We start from the raw sequence: 23,982 nt of genomic DNA on the forward strand, positions 1-23,982 counted from the left end.
AGCTCAGTAAAAATCAATAAAAAATGATTCATTGGATTAGAATAATGATGAGAATATTGGGTAAATAAAATGAGTTATACTTCAGTCAGTGCTTGTTACAACTTGATGAAGGCTATGTTGGGGATTATTGCACTATGTTTTTCTTATGTTTCATATTTCTATAATAAAGTTAAAATGTCCAAAGCACATATATAAACTTTAACAGACACTCAATTTTTCACACCAATAATTTCACAGTTCTTTTTATTATTGTCTTAGTTCCAGCATTTGGAGGAGGCAAGGACAATTAGAAAATTTTCATTACTCTGTTTAGACACAGGATGGCACTCTTAGAATAAGTAATTAGTCCAAGTCCACGTCTCACTGAAAAAGCTGCTTTACACTGCAGCTCCTTCTTAGGGCATCCTTGCTTAACAGAGCAACTGCTTTCCAGGCTGATGAAGTAGGTGGTCATTAGTAACACCTTGACTGCTTTTCTGTGCTGTCTGTGTCCATCTTATACCAGTGTTTGTAACATTAAGGGAAGCTGAATACATATTTGACAGATAATTTTATGTGCTCATTTATTTTTTGGTGTTTGCTAGTATTGCTGTGAGGTCTAGCAATCTCAATGCATTTTACACACACACAGCTCAATGAATTGTCTTTATTTAAAACTGTCAGTACCAACCACAGAACACGTTTCTATACTTATTATGCACTGAATCAGATAGTACAGATTCAGTTCAAAATGTGAGCTATCAACAGAACAAATGCTTTTGCCTTCTACTCGTTGAGGAAGTGTTCAAGTAAATGTATTGCTCCACATTCCCAGTCTGACCTATGCCTTTCTTAGGCATAGGTTTTCCAGGGCAATTACACCTACCACCTGTGGTGTAGGAAAGAATAAAATCAAAAGGACAACAATGTTAGCAGATGCTAAAAGTTTAAGAACTGGTATTTAGAAAGTCCTTGTTCTCCTCCCTTAGGTCCAATTCAGTTTTCTGGTTCTGAATTTTGGGAATTGACTTGATGTTAATTAAAGACTGGAATTTCAAGGCTTAATTTCCCCTCCCCCCAACCCTGGCAACCATTAAACAGCTCCCAACTCCACACTCCACCTTCAGACAGATAAATGATGAAGCAGATTACACCGTTGAAAGGCAACGTTTGTCCTCAGCTATTTTCAGTTTTTTTTTCCTGCTCCTGATATTTACTCCAGACATTGTTTACTTGCTTAGGACGGGGAAGGGGCATTTTTTCCTACAGCTTAATGTCAGGGGCTTTTTCCAAGCAAATGAAAGTGAAAGTGCTACGTTCTTGTGGTATTTTACCCTTAAAGCCTGGGCTGGCAGCTGGTGTGGAGGGGGAGGTGGGATTGGAAAGCTAGAAGAACCAGTTCTAAGGTTTTGTTTGTTTATCTTGAGATCTCAGCAGGGCTCCTGTGTCTTAGACCCTCTCTCCCTTACCGTTTTAGGGGACTGATGTCGGAATTATTATTATTATTATTATTTTGAGCAGTCATTGAGGTTTCATTCAATGTACTACTAAAAACCACATCTCACTTGTTGCTTCCCCGGTTGTAGTTTAAAACACCATCCAGTCTCTCATCTGGAAATAATGCAACCCCCCCCCCTTTCCTTTTAAATCTCCGCATAGCCTGAAGTCGATAATCACATGGAAAATGTGCAGGGCTCAGTTTTGTTTAGCTTTCGTTCTTTTGCTGGAAACCTCACTTGTTGAAGTATGTATTCAACACACAGGCGTTTTGTACACATGTTACTTTCAAATCTTGAAATTTGCCTGCTCCACTGATTCAACTCCTTATATGAGAAGTTTTATGAGCAACTTTTAAACGCCTTTATAGTACAGAAAAAGAAGAGTGACACCGAAAATTCTAACACGGACATTAGTATATCTCAAGTCCCCCAACTCCTCTACCCCTCTTTTCCTTTTCCAAGAAATAGTGCTAACAAACCAGACAAGACTCTGAAAGAGGTTAGAGGAGGAGGAAGGAGGTGGAGTGGGTTAGGGGAGAGGTTAGGAGGCCAGAGTTTCTCTCATTCACAGGGCGGAAAAGTTGACATTGTCTAAGCCCTTCTGAATGGCTGGTAGTTGGATACCCCGATTGTACCTCTACTTCCCCTCCCCCTCCACGTGACGACCCAGGACACATGCGCACCCGACGCAGCCCAGGCACATCTGCAGACTGACGTCAGTTTGTTCTGCCTCTGAGGAAAGCTGCCAAAATTTTCTTCTGCTGCAATTGAAGTTGGCTGGGGGCCGGCAGTGAGCTCGAGGGCTACTTCAACAAAACTTTTCCTGCCCTTCCTGCTCCTCTTGTCTTCTCTCTCCTGATACCTTTTGATGCTCTGCACATGTTATTTGCATAGCAAAGGCACTAAGCTGTCCAGGAAGAGAGGGCAACACTTCCACCCCAAATAAGCCTTTCCCCTCTTCTTTTCTTTCTTTTTTTTCCTTTCTTTTTTGGGGGGGTGGGTGGGCGGGGGGAGGGAGAGAGTGGGATTTGCAAAGCACGTCTCAGGTTGATAGCCTTGGATATATTGAAAGCATTTTTTTCCATTTTTTTTTTTTTTAAACTGCCAAATCGGCAGTCTGTTCTCTAAAGCTCCGGTTAGCGAGACTATAGGGTTTTATTCTGGCTGCAGAATAACTGGCTGGTGTGGCTTTGCAAAGGGGGGCAAAACGAAAAAAGAGAGAAAGAGGAGGGAGTACGTGAGTCGTCCAGTGCAATCTCTATTGTTTGAAATTTACTTTTTATCAGAATTTGAAGATGAAAACGGTAAGGAAGACTTCACAATATTCAATTAAACCTTTAAAAAATTGTGCTTTGCTTGTCTTACGAATAATGCTTAGATCTGTTTCTCTCTCTGTCTCTCTGTCTCTCCGTGTCTCTCCGTCTCTCTCTCTCTCTCTCTCTCTCTCTCTCTCTCTCTCTCTCTCTGTGTGTGTGTGTGTGTGTGTGTGTGCGCACGCATGCTTTATGGCAAAGAGTGAGTTTGACTAAACTCATTTTACAGGCAGAAATCTTTTAAACTCTAGACTACTCGCGGACATAGAATTCCAGGGCTTACAGGTATTTTATGATGTGAAAAATATGCACTCATTGTATGAATTTGCATGTTGTGTGAAATGAAATTATGAGCATCGTGGTCTTTTAACTAATCACAGGATAGTGGTGGAGAAAGTAATGATGATGTGTGTTTTTACTCAATTTCCAGATTTATGCAATTGCCTTCTGCAAATCCGTTTCATGTCAGTGTCTTTAGTATTCAGACAAGTGCATATTTCATGCCTGGGCTCTCAGGCCAGCAGAAGTGTGCTGGCTGTAGCACTGATGCTCTAGGATATGTTAAGCTCTTAATAGGCTAATCAGAGATGAAAGCGTGTGGTTTTGATTTACTTTTGCCCACTTGGGCCATGCTAGACTCAACTCTCTGGAGCCTTGTTTATCAGGGTATGTCTGTATATATGGTATATGAGACTAAAGTTTAGGGAGAGAGAACAAGAGTGCTGGAGGAAGTATTGGAAAATCTTTCTGATAATATGTGCCATAATTTCTGCCTTTGATAAGTTTTCCACTTGTGCTAGGGGCAAAGAAAGCAAGCCAGAGTAAGAAAGCACACTGAGAGGGAACAAGAGAGTAAGTTTCTTACTCTTGTTTTTATTTGAGCTGCTGGTGCAACGCGTTTGGGCCAAATGCCAACTGTCTGGGTCACACGCGTTTTATCCAAATAGATTTAGCGCTGCTGTCTGGAAATGGGCTGCTGAATGTTAACTTTAGGATCAACTCAACCAGGGCAGCTCAGACTGTTACCCTCTGTCTGGATGAAGTGGAATGGGAAGGGGGGTGATGAGGGTGTGCAAAGCCGGGGGCGGGGGAGCGGGACGACGATAAACCATTGCTTGGAAGTTTTAAAAATACACTGAATATAATTTTCAGTTTACTCTTATGTTAAGAGGGTTTTTTTTAACTATTTATTTATCTTTTCTTTTTTCATTTTCTTTTCTTAAGCTTTTATTGATTAGACTGAAACATTTAGTGGTGAATTGGCAGCCCTTAAAATCCATGACAGGGAAAGAAAGGCAGTGGAAAACTGGTGCATTTGAAGGCAACAAATAAAACTAATTTGAAGATAATTATTTTCACCAAAGTGGTAGTGCAGTCTTGTTTATATCATTTTGGTGCTTAAATGTGAGCATTAGTGATATTTTTGATGAATGCTGTATATAAGTTGATTTCAATCAAATCAAATCATTCATTTGCCACAAATGGCAGCAGATTATTCTGTGTGGTTGTATCAGTATTTTTGTGATTCCCCAGAGGAAGATCTTCTTCTAATCATTAAGATCTGAAATATTGTAGATAATTTTTAGTTAGGTCTAAGACCTGCAAATTAATCTCTATTCTTGTCTGTTCTTACTACTTCCTCTTCATTTCCTTAGCAACCAAAAGCACCTATTAGTGGCTTAGGTTGGGTCTGCTGCCAAATCTTGCTGTCTGTGATCTTGGGGACAGAAGAATTGAGTTATCATAGTAAGGAAAGTTAGTAGCATATTTGGAACTAGTGGGAAGGGAGAGAAAAAAAGAAGGTGTAGATAATTTTTCACAGTTAGAAAAAGAAAAATGAAGTTGTTATTAATATTTTACACTAATATCAAGAAAGAAAAAGCATTTTTAAAGGAAAAATATTATTAAAGGGCAACATTCTAAGTATTATGTAACTCAGGGCAATTTGAATTTTTTTCTTTTCTCAAAAGATGAGTTTTGAGTAAGTTATGCATTTAGTTATACTTTTTTGGTGACTAATCTTACAAAGTTTGTAGATAATCAAACTTCCTTATACTTAGAGCCAAATTATGTTTTTTAAATACAGTAGCTACCAAATATTTGTTGAGAGAAAGCTCTGGAAAATGAAATGAAAAGCTTTTCATGTACAAATTTAAAGGATCTGAAGGGCTTAGGATTTTGTTGTATTTTCCATGGAGACCAAATCAGCTTTAAAATAAATAACCAGATTAAAGTGGATGAAAAATGTTGAGAAAGATGTTAACCATGTTCTCTAGCTTCATAATAATAGTTAACGAGAGGAGATTACTACTATAGCTGCTTGTACATCACTTGAGTGGGAAGTCAGACCATAAAGAAAAATCAAGTAACAGGCTTCTGACAAGTTAGTGCGCTTTACTAGGGCAGACTCCGGAGGGAATCACTGTAGGACAAGTTGTCTGGTCTTATTTCTTCTACATAACTAGTATAGCTTTGATCCATGGGAGCAGTTAAATTATTCTTTAATTTTTCCGGCTGGTACATTTATACTATGAATAAAAATCATATACAAAAATCAAAGTGAACTGGACATTTTGCTTATCTTTTCAAAATTAAAAGATATAAGTATAACTATCATAGCCTAGACTCTTCACTCTACTCTAAAAGAGCTTCCATATTGGCTCTATGATTTCCTACTATTCCACATTTTCAGGGAAGGAGGAATATGAAATTATTTTTAAAGGAAAAGCTTTGAAAAGTAATGTATAGTAAGAGGGGAAGGATAACTTTTATTTAGCTACTCAAGTGATGTACATGCTATCAGGTGCAATTGAATTTGTTCTCTCAAAACGTCTTTGTAAGGTAGATATTATTGTTTCAATTTTATAGTTGAGGAAACACAGCCAGGGAGGTTTTGTAACTTGAAGTCAAACCAGGAGTAACAAGCCTTTGTGTTTTCACAACATAATAGTGCTGTTGCTCTTACACAACTGGCTAAGTTTATTAATGCATTGTGATTTCTGAGCAACTATCTAGCATTTTAGTGTTAGTTGAACTTTGGAAACTATTTTTTCTATGCAAACTTTATTCTGATATCTAGATTAGCTTTCCCAACAGGTGTCAGAAAGTAGGTTAATTAACACAATTCATTTGTACTGTGTGGCTGACTAGGAGTGATTAGATATGCTTCTTATAATTTAACTGAGCTCGGCCAAATGAGCACTAATACACAGTGTTAAGTTTGCTCTCTGAGCATAGGAGGTTTAAAAGATAATGAGGAGGGAAGGAGAAAGACATCTAATTTATTGAGTCCCATGTACCAGATACTGTATCTGGTGGTGAACAAGACCTTAACTCCTGTCTAATTCTAGAACTCCTGTTCTTTCTATTAAATTCCAAAGCCCTTCTTACTGAATAAGTCACTTTAGTTTCCTTACTTTTCCTGATAGTGCTACTATCTTAGCTAACTTAGATGTTTATAGGATAGTTCTAGAAAAAGTTGGAGTGAAGATTACAAAACTGAAGAATAAGACATTTCTTGAGGGGAAAAATTGTTTTCTAAATCAAGCCCATTAGTTTCAGTATCCAAGAAAACAAAGGAAAGAAGTGGATGATTTAATGACTGCTAGAAAATGAACTCAAATGTCCTAACTGTAAATTCCTCCTTAAAAGAAGATTACAGTTAAAGTAAATGGAGGACCCATTTGATGTCAGATGTTGTTACTGAAAACATTCTAGTGATTTGAAAAAACTAAGGACGAGTGCTGTTCATGAAATAATAATTATATGTTGATATTTCATGGTTCAGTTTGGAGTATAAGACCATGTCTGAGAAGTTTGAAAACGAAGAATATGGATTCTTTTTTATTGTGATTGAATAATAGTAGGACTTAGTATTTTACAAGTTTTTAAATTTGAGAATGTGTAGTTTTTGTCTTGCCTAAATAGAAATAGGAGTGATATAAAGTAATTGTGTGCAAAGTTGCTTAAAAAAATGTTCATACTAATGGAACATATTGTACGACATGATTGTAGAGAACTACTACTGAACATTCCAAAGAGTGTATCATGCTAGAAGTGTGATATAATGCACAGAACTGAGCTGTTTTTAGTCAGCTAGTCATGTGCATGAATGTGGATTCACATGTATTCTAGCCACCTAATCTCTGTGAACACCAGCTTGCTCATGTGTCAATTGGTGGCTGGATTAGCTATCAATTGTTGCATAACAAATTTCCACAGAGTAAATAATTTAGCACACATTTGCTAACCCAGTTTCTGTGAGCCCAGCTATGACTAACTATGTTTTTCTGATGATGTTATAATCAAAGTGTTGGCAAAGACTGCGTTCTCTCCAGGAACCCTCACTGGAGAAGAATGGACTTCTAAGCTCATCCATCCCAGAACAGGATTCAGTAACTTCCATTGGAAGGGGCCCCAGTTTCTTTTCACTACTATGTGAAGGTTCCTCTGATTTCCTTTTTGTGAGCATCTAAGTATTAAGTTGCTTCATCTAAGCCAAGGAAGCAAAGTCTGGTACCAAGTTGTAAGCCAGGATCTTTTGTAATCGAATCATGGAAATGGCATCCTTTCAATACTGAGATACTTTCTTGACTGGAATTAAGTTAGTCAAGGGATGAGGATGACAGAAAAGTGTGGCTGTGATGGGGCAGGATCACTGAATTTGCCAGAATTTGTCTTACCACAGGGGTGCTGTTATTTTGTGAGTGAAGATTAAAGGATATCATCTATATTTTAAATTCTTTTAGTTTGATTTTAAACTACTTTTCTCTTTCTTACTAATTAGGCTTCTGCACAGGAACCAAATTTACTGTTTTTGTCATTACTAATACTAGTGCCTATTCCCACCATCTCCACCTCCTTGCCATTAGGCCCTTTGGAGTGAGTGTCTATATCAGTAATGATTATATACAACAGTTTGACTAATGAAATCTCACTCATTTCCAAGACTTAACTGAGATGCTGTTTTGCACTAGCTTTCCTCAATCCATTTTCACTGACAGAGGTTATTTCCTGCATCTGATCACTAACATCACTTAGTCATTTATCTATATGCTTTGAATTTTTGTGTTATTTAGATTAGAGATTTATTATCAAAGAAAAGGATTCTGTTTTATTCTTTCTGTATTCTGCTATTGTTAAAATGTCATTTTTAAACATGGCAGGAAAATATTGGTTGATTAATGAACTAACATTCCAAAGATCAGCAGTTAGGTCACTTGTAGCGATGAATGTGAGGCATTTTAGGTAGTTATAATAACCAACATTTCTAGCATCAAAGGGACTGAAGTATTTCACAGACCTTATTTTTCAGTTATCCTGTGTATACCTGTTCATATTTTATTAACTATTGATTTATTTATTCATTTATTTTTAAACCAACAAATATGGCAAATGTTTGTTATGTGACTACTATGCATATTTGGAATTTGAGATAATTTTTTTTCTAATATCTTCTACATAGTTCTTTATCTTATTTGTACTAATATATCTTACAGAAGAGATTTAGCTTTTATTCCAAAGTCAGATATAATATTACCAAGATCAGACAGTGAGCTATGGCACAGCTGTGCACACAACAGCGACTGTTAAACTATACAAGGTGTAGTTGCCTTAGCTGTTGTGCTTTGGGGATCTAGAATTACATGTGAACTTTTTGTCCTTTTTACATACATTTTGCTGTTAGTGAACTAGTTTTTAATCCTCTAGTTATTTTTTTCTCCTGATGTGTTATCTGTTGGGAAACCAGGTGGCCATGTATATAAATATTTTGAGTTCATGTATTCTGAGTTAGGTAATTAGCCAGATGTGTGATATATGAGATACGACTTGAGAACTGCTGTGATATTTGGAATAAAGTTGTAAAGACTTCTTCTCAGGCACTTTTTACAGAATTGAAATTACTTTATTTGAGTTGCCTAATAAGTCATGTAAGACTTCTAGATAAATTCTGTTCTACCATAAATTAGTTCAATTTTCTAGAAGTTTAGGCAGTGATACTATCTAAGAGTTCACAGGCAGTTGATAAACCTCATTCTGTATTTATAGATCTGCTTTTCAGAACAAACACAAGTACCTCATAAAGCAGCACCACAGTCTTGGATGGTAATAGGCTTAAAATGTTCTGTTGAGGAATGGAATAACACACTGTTTGTTCAGGACATACGATGGACTTAGATTGTGCAGTTTTTCTATGTGGCTATTTTACTAAAGGGAGGTTGGCACACCATGCTATCCATTGTTACCTTCAGCTTCTTTATTTTTAAAATAATTGCTAGTCTCCTCTTCAGATTCCTTCCCATTCCTTCTTCCTACCCTCCCTCCTATTCCTCTTTTTTTTCTTGATTCATAAAATATTGTGCATGCTTGACAAGAATTCTATAATCTCTAACTCCAAGGTTCTTTTTTAGTTGTGGAATTATCCTTTTAGCCATTTAGGTTTCTTTTTATGTGTTTAACTATAATAAGTTCTTTTGAATTTATGTCCTCTGGCAGATATTCTTTAATCTGTAGTAAATATGTTCATTCATGATATTTTCTCAGTTAACTCATACTTTCCCCTCTAGGTTAAAAAAATGGCTGTACTTAAGTGACCCATCACTCTGAGCTTTGCTTATGAAAAAATTTATCATCATTATTCTCTTCATTTTTGGATCAAGAAAATGAATCCAGACGTAGAAGAAAGTGCAAGATATTGGGGGAAAGTACCCATTAAACAGTGGAGCATCTAACAACTCATTTGCAAGAAGATTTAAGGAACTAAAATTGTTATGCTTCGATATTGGTGTGATATTGACTGTCTAGCTCATAGGTAGCCCTCTAGAACATCATTCAGTTTTCCAAATTATGGAAATTCTGTGGAAAACGTTGACTTGGATTTTGAGCCTCATCATGGCTTCTTCAGAATTTTATAGTGACCACAGACTTTCATACAGTTCTCAAGGTAGGATATCTTATTTTGAAATTTGATAGAAATTATCACAAAATAAAAACTCTGACTATATAGTTTGGTAAATAGTTTCTTGGAAATATCTAGTCAGATGGAGCAGAAAGGAAGGTGCTAAGAGGATGTCTAACTTGTCCCTCAGAGATAGCTGTCCTGTGGGTTTTAGGGTTGACTGGTCTTAGAAAATGACACACTCTAACCTGCTGCTTTTTCTGTGTTCTGATAGACTCATTCCTTGCTAGGGTTTTGAGTCAGAGTCATTTTACAACAGAATCCAAATGTTTATGTTATAGAAGATGAAGAAACCAGATAAATTTGATACAGACTCTTTTAGACATGAATTCTTCATTTAAAACACAAAAATAATAATACTTTCCAAACATAAGGGTTCTCATTCTTTAATTTATTTCTTATTTTAATTCAGACAATTGAACTTTGTATCATAGAAATGACCTCAATAAAGAAAGACACAGGAGGAAATGTCATATTGTAGTCCATGAACCAGTCCTTTCCTCATAGAATTTACTGAAAGCTCTACCTTTTGGATTTCCTCTCACGAATACCCAGTAACAAATAATTTTTTTTTTGATGCTGTTGAAGGTTGCAGACTGGTACATATTTGGAAGTCTGTCTGTGAGTAGTATACCTCTTAATCCACAAAACCATATTACTTAATTGAATCTTATTTACAAAAATAGAATCACCATATTTTAAATTATTTCCACTGGTTAGAGTTTCACTGAACCTTATTTTTATGGAGTAAGCTCCGTATGTGGTCAGTGAAACAATGGAATGATATCTGGTTTCTCCTAGTTGTAAACTTAACTGGATGAAGGTTTGGCTAAGAAAGAGATGGGTGATTAAGTAAGAAAACCGTGGGGCTACAGAGAAGGCTCAGTGGTTAAGAACACTTAGTGCTCTTTTGGAGGATCCATGCTCACTAACAAGCACCCATATGGCTGCTCACATCTGTCTGAAACTCTGGTTTCACTGATTCTGATGTTTTCTGATCTCCATGGAAACTGGGCATATATGATACATACACATACATACTTATTTATACATATAAGATAAAAGATAATAAAATGAATGAAAAGAAAGTGTTTAATAGTCCTCAAATTTTTTGATATACTTGATTTTTAACATTCTATTAAGATGTAACAGACATATAATTCATTTATTAAAGTATACATTTCAAAGGTTTTTAGTAGGTTTTATAACTGTGCAGTATTACCATTATCAACTTTAGTGCATTTTAATATTTTTTTAAAAAGGCTAAATAAAACAAACAAGCAAACAAACAAAACCTGTACCCATTAAGAATCACTCCCAAATTCTCTATTCCTCAGTGATTTCTACACTTTGAACACTAGACATTTTCCTCTGACTATTTCACATGAGTAGAATTACGTAATATTCAGTCTTTTGTGATGGGGCCTTTTTTAATGTTAGAAAATGAACTTTGATTAGGAAGTGAGTCACTGTGGTGGCACACACTTTTAATCCCAGCACTCAGGAGGCAGAGGCAGGCGGATCTCTGAGTCTGAAGCCAGCCTGATCTGTAGAGCAAGCTCCAGGACAGCACAGAGAAACTCTGTCTCACAAAACCAAAAAGGAGGAATGGGAAAAGAGAGAGAAAGGGAGAGAGAGAGAGAGGGAGGGAGGGAGAGAGAGAGAGAGAGAGAGAGAGAGAGAGAGAGAGAGAGAGAGGGAGGGAGAGAGAGAAGGCAGTTGATATGTAAGGTCACTCATGTGCAATAGCACATATCAGTACTGCTTTCCTTTCTGTTGGAGGATAATACTATCTAGCTTATCATCACCTGTTTTATCATCAGGTGATGGGGAGTTGCATTATTTCTTTCCTTGGGTTGTGATGAATAGTCCTGATAGAGCATTCACACATAGATTTTTACCCGGAAATGTGTTCTTTCTTTTTTGTATGTACCTAGGTTAGAATTATTGCTAAATGATCTGGTAATTCCTGTTTGACATTGTGAGGAGTTGTCAGATTGGCCTCTGAGGCCTTGGCTTTTCACGTTCCTAGTGATGACTTTGTTCTCTGAAGACAGTTTCTTCAGAGCTGTAGAGATTCTCCATGGATGTTTTTAAATAGCTTACAAAAGTTAACTTTATCTGAGCTAAATATTTTTTTAAAATATGTGTGTACTTTTTGTCTCATTTTCATGTAAGATATTCTAGAAGAACTTTTAAAATCCATATGTTAAAAGTTAAATTTAGGAAAGAAGACTAGTCCTTCTTAAATAACTTTTCAAAATAATACTGTTTTGACCAATTAACCATTGAAACTTAATCTTTTGATGTTATGCCTTCATACTTTCATTATGTTTAATATAACATTTTTATCCACATCTCACATATAATGATGTATAGTTTTAATTGACATCATTGTTTATATTGCTACTTCTTCTGTTAAAATTTATTTTCTTCCATGTGCCTTTCTGCATTCTCTGCCTTGTGACTACAAAGAGGAATTCCTGACTTATCTCGAACACTACCAGCTAACTATTCCAATAAGAGTTGATCAAAATGGAGCTTTTCTCAGCTTTACTGTGAAAGATGATAAGCACTCAAGGAGAAGACGGAGTATGGACCTTGTTGAGCCACAGCAGGCGGTGTCTAAATTATTTTTTAAACTTTCAGCCTATGGCAAGCACTTTCACTTAAACTTGACTCTCAATACAAATTTTGTGTCCAAACATTTTACAGTAGAATACTGGGGGAGAGATGGACCCCAATGGAAACATGATTTTTTAGACAACTGTCACTACACAGGATATTTGCAAGATCAACATAGTACAACTAAAGTGGCTTTAAGCAACTGTGTTGGATTGGTAAGTAGATATGATTTTAAACTTCTTCCTGGAAAATAAATTCACAATGTAAATGTCTTTCCTTGGGCTAACATATATATGTAAGTGGTTTAAGTAGAAAGGTAAGTAGAAAGTCTCATGTTCAAGGTTCTGCTGCTTTTACTTTTCATCTTTGTTTTTTCATAATGCTTATAATGATTTTCACAGGACAACTTTTTATACTCACTTAGAAACAGAGACTGGGTGACCTCTTAGACATCCTTTTATACTCAGAATTTCCTGTTCAAATAGCAAAGCTTCATCATTCATGAACAATTTCAAGTATATTTGTATTCGAGAAATCACAACACTAACTAACCTTCAGATTTTTCCACATTTGTCTCTGGTTGTTAACACAACTTAAAAGTCAGTTATGATCTACTTATGGGTTCTTAGAGCAAAATATAATACCAGTGTCTATGTAATATTTCCTTAGTATTTATATAAAGACTATTGTTGAGACTATTTTATTTTGAAAATGGGTTCACGCGTGCAGGATATTTGAGTCTATTATAGTAAAATGCGAAATACACAGTCCACAGTTGCACATAGTAATGATTTCAGATAAAATCCTACTTCTCCACTTCCTCTTCCACTCTTACCTTGTTCAGGCTAATACAGATGTTCCATTAAAATTTTATGTGTAAGGAATGCAAACACTTTTATGTTGTAATTCTATTTTGGGCAACCGTTTTTCTTCCTTACTTTAACAGACACACATCATTATTTTTAATTTCAGTAGAAAATAACAATCTAAGTAAGTAGAATTTAAATAAGTTTTAAATTAGGAAAAAACTATGTAATTGGGAAATAAATCTCACCAATTTTGCTCAGCTTTCCATTTTTTACAACTGCTGAGTAAAATGAGCTAATATAATTATGAAGATTTTAATACTCAGGTTTAATTTCCACAGAACATGTGTTTTATTGCTAGTTTTCTTATAAATAATATTAGGATTTTATATGGAAAATATTTGTTTGTTTAATTTTAGGAGTTTTTTTGGCTTGTATACAACATAATGGGATCCGTAATGGAATCTCTATACAGTTGTGCCACTACAGTTTATTCCAGTTCATTCCTCTCCTTGACCACCTTCCTCAGGCCTTCCTCCCTACAGAGCTGATGCCACCCCTTCCCCCAGTTCTCTCCTTTCTGATTTACTATTACATGCATTACTCTGTTACTCTGTAGTGATCTTTCCTTCTTTTCTCAGAATCCTGTTTCTAGTTTTCTGACCTATAAATACACATATGCACACAAACATACACACACATATGCATAATTTTAAATTTAGGCTCTGCATGAAAATATGGTATTTCTGATGTGCTTATTTCATTTATTCTAATGTTTTCCAGTTGAATCCATTTTCTTGAAAATATCATAATTTCTTTTTCTTTAACCATTCATCTCTTGATAGACATCTAGGCTGATTTTATCTTTTGGTTGTTGTGAACACTATAGCTATACATGTGGATATCCAAGTATCTTTGTGGTATGTTGACTTAGTATATGCATGAATAGTATAGCTGGGTTGTATTGGTAGTTTTTTGAGGCTTCTTCATACTGAATTTCTTAGTGGGAATACACAAGTTTACATTCCTACCAGCAGTGTGTAGGCTTCCTGTTTGCCCATGTCCTGTCAGCATTACTTTCCAGGATGATAGTCATTCTTACTAGGATGAACAAATTTTCAAGGAGTTCTCATTTGCCTTTCCAATGGCTAAGGTTGTTGAACTCTTTTTCAAGTATTTATTGGCCATTTGCATTTCTTCTTTTGAGAATTGTCTATTCAATTCATTATGTCATTTGTTGATTAGATGATTCATATGCTAGGTACTAACTGCCTGTGTGATGTATAGTTGGTAAATTCATTACCATTCTGTACACTGTACCTTGATTCTGGTGATTGTTTACTGTATAGAAGATTCTTAATTTCATTTGTTAGTTTTTGGGATTATTTCTTGTATCATTGTGCTTCTTTTTAGAAAATCTTCTCCTCTACTTATTTCCTATGTTTTTCTCTAAAAATTTTAAAGTTTCAGGCCTTACATTAATAAGGTGTTTGATCCATTTTAGATGTGTGCTTGGGCAAATTGAGAGATATAGGCTTAGTTTCATTCTTATATGGAAATTTCATTTTCCTAGCACAGTTTGTTATAAAGACTATCTCCATAGAGTGCTTGTTAATTTTTTTGTCAACTTGAGACAAGCTAAAGTCCTTTCAGAAGAGGAATTCTCAGCTGAGAAAATGATTTCACCATATATGCCTGTAATTACTCTTGTGTGGCATTTTTTGGCTTGATTGATGTTGAAGGGTCCAGACGACTGTGGTGTTGCACCCCGCTAACCTCCTGACAGGTTGCTTTGGGTTGTATAAAAAAAGCAAGCTGAGCTAGCCAGTAAAGAGTGTTCCTCCATGGTCTCAGGTTCAGTTCCTGCCTGTGCATTCCTGCCCTGACTTTCTTGAATGATGATCCATAAGTTGTAAGATGAAATAAATTCTTTATGCCCCAAGTTGCTTTTGGTCATGTTGTTTTATCACAGCAATAGGAATCTACCTAGGGCCCATGTGGCTAAAATTGTAAGAGTTGATTTTTGTGTACTCTATTCAATTTCACTGATGTACAGACCTATTTTGTGCCAGTACTGTCTTTCTTGTTGTTGCTGTTTACTATGGTTCTTACCATAATTTGAGATCGAATTTGTGACACATCCAGCATTACTCTTTCTGTTGAGCTATATGTTGCCCTTCGTTGTCCTTCTTCTTCCTCTTCCTCTTCTTCTTCTTCCTCTTACTCTTCCTCCTTCTCCTTCTCCTCTTCCTCCTCCTCCTTCTCCTCTTCCTCCTCCTCCGTCTTCTTCTTGAGACAGGGTTTCTCTGTAGCTTTAGGGCCTGTCCTGGAACTAGCTCTTGTAGACCATAGAACTCGAACTCACAGAGATCCTCCTGCCTCTGCCTCCCCAGTGCTGGAGTTAAAGGCGTGCCCCACCACCGCCCGGCGCCCTTTGTCTTTCTATATAAATTTCATGATTGCTATTTTTCTCCTTCTGAAAACAATGCCATTAGAATTTTGGTGTAGATTGCATTGAATAGATTGTTTTGATAATATAGTATTGACATTTTCACAATATTGTTTCTTTCAAGCCATGAACAAGGGAAATCTTTCTATTTACATTGTAGAGGTTTTTCAGTCCCTTGCTTAGGTTTTTTTCCTAAGATACATTATTTTAGTTTTGGAGTCAAATTTGTGGATAGTTGGTTTTGTTTTTGTTTTCTGGTCATGTCTATTTGAGGATCTGAATACTACGTTTGTATGTTTATTTCTTTCTCTAGGTTTAGGACATTTTCTGTTATAATTTTATTGAAGAAAGTCTTTATTGTTTATCTAATTTCTTTCTTTTGCCCTCTTGGTCACATCTTAGAGTTCTTGTGTTTATTTATTATTATTTTATTAATTTTCTCAAACATTACATCCTCACTGCAGTTTCCCTTCCCTTCATTCCTCCCAGCATCCACCACTCCAGATTCATTCCTTTTGTTTCCCTTTAGATGAGAGCAGGCCTCCAGAGATATCAACCAAACATGGCATAACAAGTTACAGCAAGACTAGGCAGAAACCCTCATATCAAGACTGGATGAGGCATCCCATGCGGAGAAAAAGGGTCCCAAGGGCAGGGGAAAAGAAGAGTCAGAGACATTCCCTACTCCCACTGTTAGTCCCACACAATACAAAGCAGTGCTGTTGTTTTCTCTCCAGCGCAGCAGCTGCACCTGACTCTACTCATGTGTTAGCCAGTAGTTGTGACTGTGCGGTTACTGGCCTGCTTCTGGTAGCCACCCTGCAGGACTTTTATGTCCACGCTGGATCTGCCTCATGCCCCTGCACCAAATGTAGTTTTAACTAAATCTCTCTCAATTTTACCGATAAGACTTGCAGTCAGAGGATGGGGCTAAAACCCTCTAGCTCAGAGAGGCTGAGACACCTAGCTGAACTTCCCTCTTCAAAACATCTCAGAAAGTGTACAATTCTTTTGCTCCAAAAAAGATCTCCACACTCAGGGTTCCTTCCTACTACCTCCTGTATGTCGTTTTATGCATATTCCAGGGATTCTCTGACTCTCTATGTTTATTTTCTGTCAGCTACTTGCTAGTTCTGCCTCCTGACCTAAGGTTGATTTTATTTAATTAACGCAAATACAAACTTGGGGTTCATACTGTTATTATATATCCATATGTAAATTTCCTTTTAAATACAATATTTTAGTCTTGGATTTGGATTGGAGAATTGATAGTTATCACTGAAAAGTATGTGTTAATTCCTATTGCTTTGTTAGTTTTATTGTATTTTGTGTTTTTCTATTCCTCAGATACTGTTCTAGTGTGGATTATTCTTTCATAACACTTTATAGATCTGTTTACCTTTCTTATCAGTTGGAAGGATTCAAGTATATTCGTAGATCTGGTTTAGTGGTCATCAATTCCTTCAGCCTGCTTTTATCATGGAAAGTTTTCTTTTCTCTTTTGATTATTACAGGTAGTTTTGCTGTATGTAGTATTCTAGGATGGCAGTTTTTCTCCTTTAGAGCTTGTAATAATCATTTTGAGTCCTCATGGCTTTTAAAGTTTTTGTTGATGGTCCTACCCTTTTATAAGTGACTTTGTGTTTTTCCCTTGAAGCTTTCAATGTGCTTTCTTTGCTCTGTATTTTTAATATTTTAACTATACTAGATCATGGGGATGTTCCTCTATGGTCTTGTTATATTTGATGTCAAAATACCTCTTTTACTTGGATGAGCATCTCTTACCTTGGATTTGGTACATTTTCTTGAAAATATTTTTCTATGCCTTTAGCATGAAATTCTTCTTCTATGCAGATAGATTGTTCTTTCATGCATCCTATAGATCTTAAATGTTGCATTGCTCTTTCTTATTAATTATCTCTGTCATTGTTTGATTGTTTTAATTCCTTTGCATTGTCTTTAAGCCTGGATATTCTGTTTTCTCCTTGACCAATTCTATTGGTGAGGTTGTTCATGGAGCTTTTTATTTGACTTACTGAATTTTTTATTTCCAATATTTCAGCTACTTTTGATTAATGTATTTCATTCAACTCCTTTTTTGTTTTCTCTTTGAATTTGTTCAAGAGTTTACTTTTACACTCTGAACCTTTAATACACCACTTACATTCATTCCTTTGAATCTATTGTCTAGGTTTTCATTTAATTTACTCTTATTGGAGGACATCATTGCGCATTTAGTCATTTTTGGAGGAGTTATATTGCCTTTAATTTTCATGTATTTTGAATATTTCATACTTTTGCATTGAGGCTCACGCATCTTGGTTAGGATTAGATTCTTGGTTGGATATTTTCCCCAACGCTTTTTTCACTGGAAGCTGTGAAAGCTGATGTGGGTATTATCTCAGGATACACTCAACTGGTTGCTGATTTTTGCCTAGATTCTTTCAGTTCCTTTCTAGACTCCTTGATACCTCTCACACTCCGGGGCAGTAAAATTTAAAATTATATGCATACATACCTATATGTGTGTGTGTATGAGTGTTTTGCCTGCATGTATGTATATGCACCATATGACCATGTGTGTGCTTCATGCCTGTGAAGGCTAGAAAAGGGTGTCAGCAAAATCTTCATCAGTATGGTTATAGGCCAAGGCCGGTTCAGGCACCCTCTCCTCTGTCCAGAGAACAATCTGGGGATCTCTCCTTAGACCTGGGATCCCATTTATAATCAAGTCTCTTGTAAACCCTAAAATGACTCCCTTAGTTGAGATATATTCTTCCCTGATCCCATATCCATCCTTCCTCCCTCCCCCCATCTCAGTCCCCGGAGTTTTCCCCATTCCTCCCCTACTCCCTTCTCTCTAACCCTCTCCCCTTCCAACAACCCTCCCACCCCCCCATGCACCCGAGGTTACCTGGGGCTCTTGTCTGATCCAACCAGATTTTCTGAATGTGGCCAGGTTCTCTGAATGTGGCTGGCCCGGAGCCTTTCTGAAAAGCCATTGACAATGACACTGGGACTTGTTTCCTCTGCATATACTGGATTTTTGGGATCCAGTCTGTTTGGATACTCACCTTTCTGGACCTGGAGGGAGGGGGGAAAACTTGAACTTCCCACAGGGCTGGAAGCCCTGACTGCTCTTAGGGATGGAGAGGGAGGAGGGGGAGGGGAGTGGGAGGGTGTTGGGAGGAGGGGTGGAAATGGAAACTTTCATAATTTAATAAACTTTGAAAAAAAAGAATTCTATATAGCCAGATATGTGGATTCATATGAGAACATAATCGTTTGATGTTTCACATTTGCATTTTAGTGTTATACAAATCCAGATATTTTCAAATAAGATAGTATACATTATTTTATTTTTGCATATTACTTTTCTACTCTATTGCTTTGATTATGAATTATGGTGAACTATATTTGACAATTTTGTTATGTTGGGTATAATTAAATCTGTGAGAAGTGGTTATGACAAATAAAAAAATGAAAACAAAACAAAACAAAACAAAAAAAAGAAAAGGGTGTCAGATTCCCTGGAAATCTAGTTGAGGACAGTTGTGAGTACCATATGGGTTCTGGGAATTGAACCTGGGTCCTTCAGAAGAGCAGCCAGTGCCTTAACCATGGAGTCATCTCCCCAGCCCCTCTTCTTCCAGCGTGGGCAGACTTATAAAGTCAAGTCACAAATGCTAGCTCTTATCAAGCAGTCATTTACAGATAAAGTCACAGATACTGGTCGAATTTATGGGCAGTACAGGAGTTGAACTGTGAATGTTGTTCTCACCTTTGGGCCATTATTTGTGGGAATATATGTCATGTTGGTTGCATCAATAAATAGTCCTTCACACATTAGATCACAGATGCCGATGCCATTGGGTCCATCATGAGTCCAGACAAATGCTAGGAAGACCCCTGAGCTGCCCCTTCTGATGTTGGGTGCACTGCCTGGAATTTGTCTGTTTCCTAACCTGGTTTTCACCTTGCTGAATACCATGTGCAGTTCTGAAGTAAAGTTTCTCAGTACAGTCTAGAGGTCATTTTCTGCTAGCTCTCACAATCTAGTCACATGATATTTACTGAATTTCCTGAGTGTACAGTTCACTGAGGGTCTAGGGCCAGCAAGCTGCCAATTCATAAGGAATCTTTTTGAAATCACACTAGTTCTTAATTATTAAATGAATTTCCTTTAATTACAAAGCACAAGTAACAAAACAATGTAGTGCTTTTATTCTAATATGTATTAAGTATATTCATGTTGTATCATGTTACAATTTTTTCCTTTTAAACTATTATTTATTATTATGAAAGTATCATTATTGTAGAACCACTGAAAATATTCTTAACTGTTATATAATATATTTAAAATATTTTGATGACTTTTTCACCACAGTAAGTTTTATTGATAATTTTATATTTTGTTCTCTAAGTAAAATATTCTGAAAAGTATCCATTAGTTTTGTCTTCTAGTTATCAATAGATATTTAAAGGAATTTGGGCATGTGTGTACATATAACAAAATTTAAGAATTGTATAAAATATTGAAAGCAGTGCTTATTTGAGAAATGATATTGCAAAAACTAACAATGATTCAGAAAATTAAAATATTTACTTAGTGACTTGAGGTCACATAACTGCAACGGAAATAGAGAAGATAATGATATGAGAACCTGGTGTTTCATATAGAAAAAAGGAAAAACTTTTGAAGTGGTAGTGAACCATCATTCCAGATTACTACACCAAGTCATTTAGAGAATTTCATATTCTTGTTGGATCATTCACAAAATAAACTGAAGATATAGGAAATTATGATTGGTTCGAGTTTGACAAAGAACCCTGGAATGTGTCTAAGATGATGAGTAAAGGAGTCAGGCATAGAATCAGAATGAATAGAATCGAATCAGGAAGTGCAGCTGTCCTACATTTTCTTTTAATCAAAGTCTTCACGAAACATGACTATGTTTTTAAAATCACTGTGCTAAGTTTTCTAGGACATTGTTAAACTGCCTGGCAAACTCATTTTTACACAGATATTGGAGTTTGTTATAGTGTATTGAGTTATTCCTCAGGGTTTGTATTTAATACAGGGTCTGCTACCCATAAAGATATAAACAATCATAAAAATAATATGAAGTTACTAAAGGCTCCTTTTTGTTGTTTTTTTGTTCCTCAACTCATTTCATGTAGGTTGTGGGTGAATGACAACCTTCTCTGTAAGTTATAACACATCTGATTATGTCTTATCTATCTAAGCATATAATAGTTCAAATGAATTTCTCTAAATAGAATCATAGAAGTTTAGAAATCAAAGGGACATTAGAGATTATTTGAACCAGATGTTTTCTATGTTTTGTTTTTCTTTTTTAGAAAAAGGAAACCTTTTTTTCTCATATGAACTATTATTTGGACACTTAGTACACTGATTAATAAAAACAGCTGATTCTGAGCCCTGGAATCCAAGTCATTTAGGTCCCCCTTTGTTGTCTGGTACAATCCCTTGAGGGTACTTTAAGGAACCCTAAAGGCTCCCCAGAGTGTTGTTTAAAATGAGTAATTTAGAGCAGTCCTTTCATTTTTCTTAGCTGAGGAAATACGTTTAGAGAGTTTGTATTTTTGCTGGTGTTAAATGCTAGTGGGGTGAAGAGCCATCCTTGCATATGACGTATTTAGGAAAGCAGGATTAGAAGAGCAACGTTCTTCTTTATTTATTTTGTGGAGTTCTTATTTTTGGTGCAGGTAATTTTCCCCATCTCATTTCTTTTTCATCAGTAGACTATTTGAACCTACTGCATATGAGACACATATTGGGGCTGTAGCTAATACAAAGAAATATAAAACAATGCTTTTCTTGAAGAAAGCAATAGTTTAGTTGAAAGTTAGAACATGGATGGGGAACATTGTACTAAACGTAACTAGCTTCAAGATTTGTATTGAACCAGTGTGAATTTACTGTAATTAAATTTCTAGATTAAATAAAGAAATTTATGGAATTGAATCAACTGAAAATAAATGATGTTGATAATAAGCTCTAATTTAGCTCAGAGGCATTATACCACTCCATTTAAGCCTGAGGAGCTTTAAGGAGCCATATGACAGCTGAGTAGGAGGGAACTAAACAGGCATAATGTGGTGTAGTACTGTGGGAAACCAAGGAGCTTTTTTTTTTTTTGAATTGCAGCAAATCCCTTTTCCTTTCTCTATATATGCAGTATTGGACAATTCCTTGATTTCTAAGCCTGTTACTTCAACCAAATGAGAGCACATATTATAGAAAAACATTAATCAGTATATCACAAACCTCAAATGTTCATGATTACCACTGAAAAAGTTTATTTCTCCCTTGGTTAGTGTTTACATCAGGTGGTTTTGTAAGAGGTCGTTCAGGGACCTAGCAGCCTTCTTTTTTTGGCTTTTACTGCCCCTAAATTTGGGAGTCCTTTCATTCAGTTGGCAGTAGGGAAGCAGGGAGTGCAGAATTCCTCTGGAATGGTATTCAGAGACTGGTCCTGAAGGTGATTTACAGCCCCTGCCCTTTTGTATTGGGTAAAACTTAATAATAACAAAGCTGCACCTAAACACAGAAAGTGAAGTTATGCACAATTTGGAAGGGAACTAGGTTTTTATAGCTGTCTCTACTAACTCAGAGTTTTTGAGGGAATGGGCATTTGACATATTTAGAGTGTGTAGAACATGTGCAGGTGTTTGTCTTTCTTAAAATATGAAGAAATTTACATAATGCTCTACTTAATACAGAAAATAAACAAAATTTAAATTGACATATATTTTAAGCTCTGTTTTGAGGAGATTCTGATTTGTCTTTTAATCTTGGTAATAAAGATATTTATTTAAAATGACCCTTCTAGGTAAACCCTTTGTTGCTCCTTCTTTTAGCATGGTATTATTGCTACAGAAGATGAAGAATATTTTATTGAGCCTCTAAAGAATACTACAGAGGATTCCAAATATTTTAGTTATGAAAATGGCCATCCTCATGTTATTTACAAAAAGTCTACACTGCAGCAACGACATATCTATGATCATTCTCATTGTGGGGTTTCAGGTGAGTGCAAGGTTTTGGGAAGGTTTGTGTATTGCTGATGTCTCTTTTTCTTCTGGAAAGTAAAACATTATTAATGATAAAACTATATATGCCAAGTTAGATTTATAATGTTCAGAACCATCTTAAAAAGTATTACCTAGTAATAGTTTTAAGTCAGTTTGGAGGCTGTTTAAGAAATCCTTAAAATGTGTCTATATAAAATTTGACTTTTTTTTAAAGAGAAGAATAGTTCCTTATTTTATTTACAACTTGCATGCAGAGGTCTTCTACAGCACCCCATTCTGTTTGGTTAGCTTGATGTTTTTATACTGATAGCAGGAATACACACACATCTTGGAGGCCTTCAAACATTTAAGGTTGGAAGCCTTTAAGCATATCACAGGTTGTGATAGCACCGAATGCACAGCAGGGTCAACAAACCCAGGTTTCAGTGGTCAAGAAAAGTCTCATGGGAGATCGGACTTTTCAGCTGAGACCTGAGGGGAAGAGGAACATATCTGAGCCAAAGAGGAAGGTCAGCTGATACAGGGCTTCTAATGAGTTATTATATTGAATTTAAAAAACAAAATAGAATATTATATATCCTTTCTATATACATACATATCATGGTATATATATAATTACATATGATATATACTGTCTTTATTTGACACTTATAGATAAAAATATGCAGAATTTATTGTCTGACATACTGACAACCAAGCAAACTAAATTAAAAAACTAAAAGTTTGAAAAATGATAACAATCATAATGGTGCTGATAGGAGCACTGAGAAGCAGCTTACTATAGGGTTCAGGTATGTCTACATAATCTTTCAATGCTTTAAGTTAATATAAATAGAAATTTATAATAAATAGAAATTGAATGGCTCAGAGAAGTAAAACTGATCAAATTAATGGGACTTATTCTGTGTTTATACAATAGGCTGTTTAGCCAGAGGAATGAACATGCATAACTTATAAATTAATGATTTTGTGATAGTAGATGACTGAAGAGGAGAAACTGAAGTTTTATTAATACAAAAACATGTTAACAATCATCACAACACTATTTATTATAATATTTTTCTGTGAAAAACACTTAAAAAACACTCACTTATTCCACTGCTTTTGATGCCTGGAAGTCTGACAAGATGGGTCATTGCTTAGCCTTAGCTAGAGCCGAGATCTTAGCTGGCATCTTGGCTGAAGAATAGTCTACTTCCCCATTCCCTTGATTCTTCTCAGAGTTAAATTTTTTGTGGTTGTATATAGCTTTAGTTTTGATCTGTCTGTGGGAACCTGTAGTTCCTTCCCATGA

The 23,982-nt window shown here is 35.9% G+C and overlaps 1 protein-coding gene across 2 annotated transcripts in view; it reads left to right on the forward strand.

The window, feature by feature from the left end:
* The first annotated feature begins 2,487 nt into the window (after positions 1-2,487).
* Adamts6 (ADAM metallopeptidase with thrombospondin type 1 motif 6) overlaps positions 2,488-23,982 on the forward strand; it is a 211,614-nt gene continuing 190,119 nt past the window's right edge. Inside the window, exons 1-4 of one of the 2 annotated variants that reach the window (XR_015734982.1) lie at positions 2,488-2,782; positions 9,358-9,734; positions 12,225-12,589; positions 22,515-22,683. Coding sequence is in view for 1 of the 2 variants with exons in the window: in XM_087896876.1 (XP_087753002.1) it covers positions 9,638-9,734; positions 12,225-12,589; positions 22,515-22,683 (631 nt within the window). In the remaining variant the exon portion in view is untranslated. The remainder of the gene's footprint in view (positions 2,783-9,357; positions 9,735-12,224; positions 12,590-22,514; positions 22,684-23,982) is intronic. The other variant, XM_087896876.1, reaches the window with a different exon arrangement.

This window comes from Myodes glareolus, chromosome 15, assembly GCF_982192425.1.
Source record: "Myodes glareolus chromosome 15, mMyoGla1.1, whole genome shotgun sequence".
Classification (NCBI taxonomy): Eukaryota; Metazoa; Chordata; class Mammalia; order Rodentia; family Cricetidae; genus Myodes; species Myodes glareolus.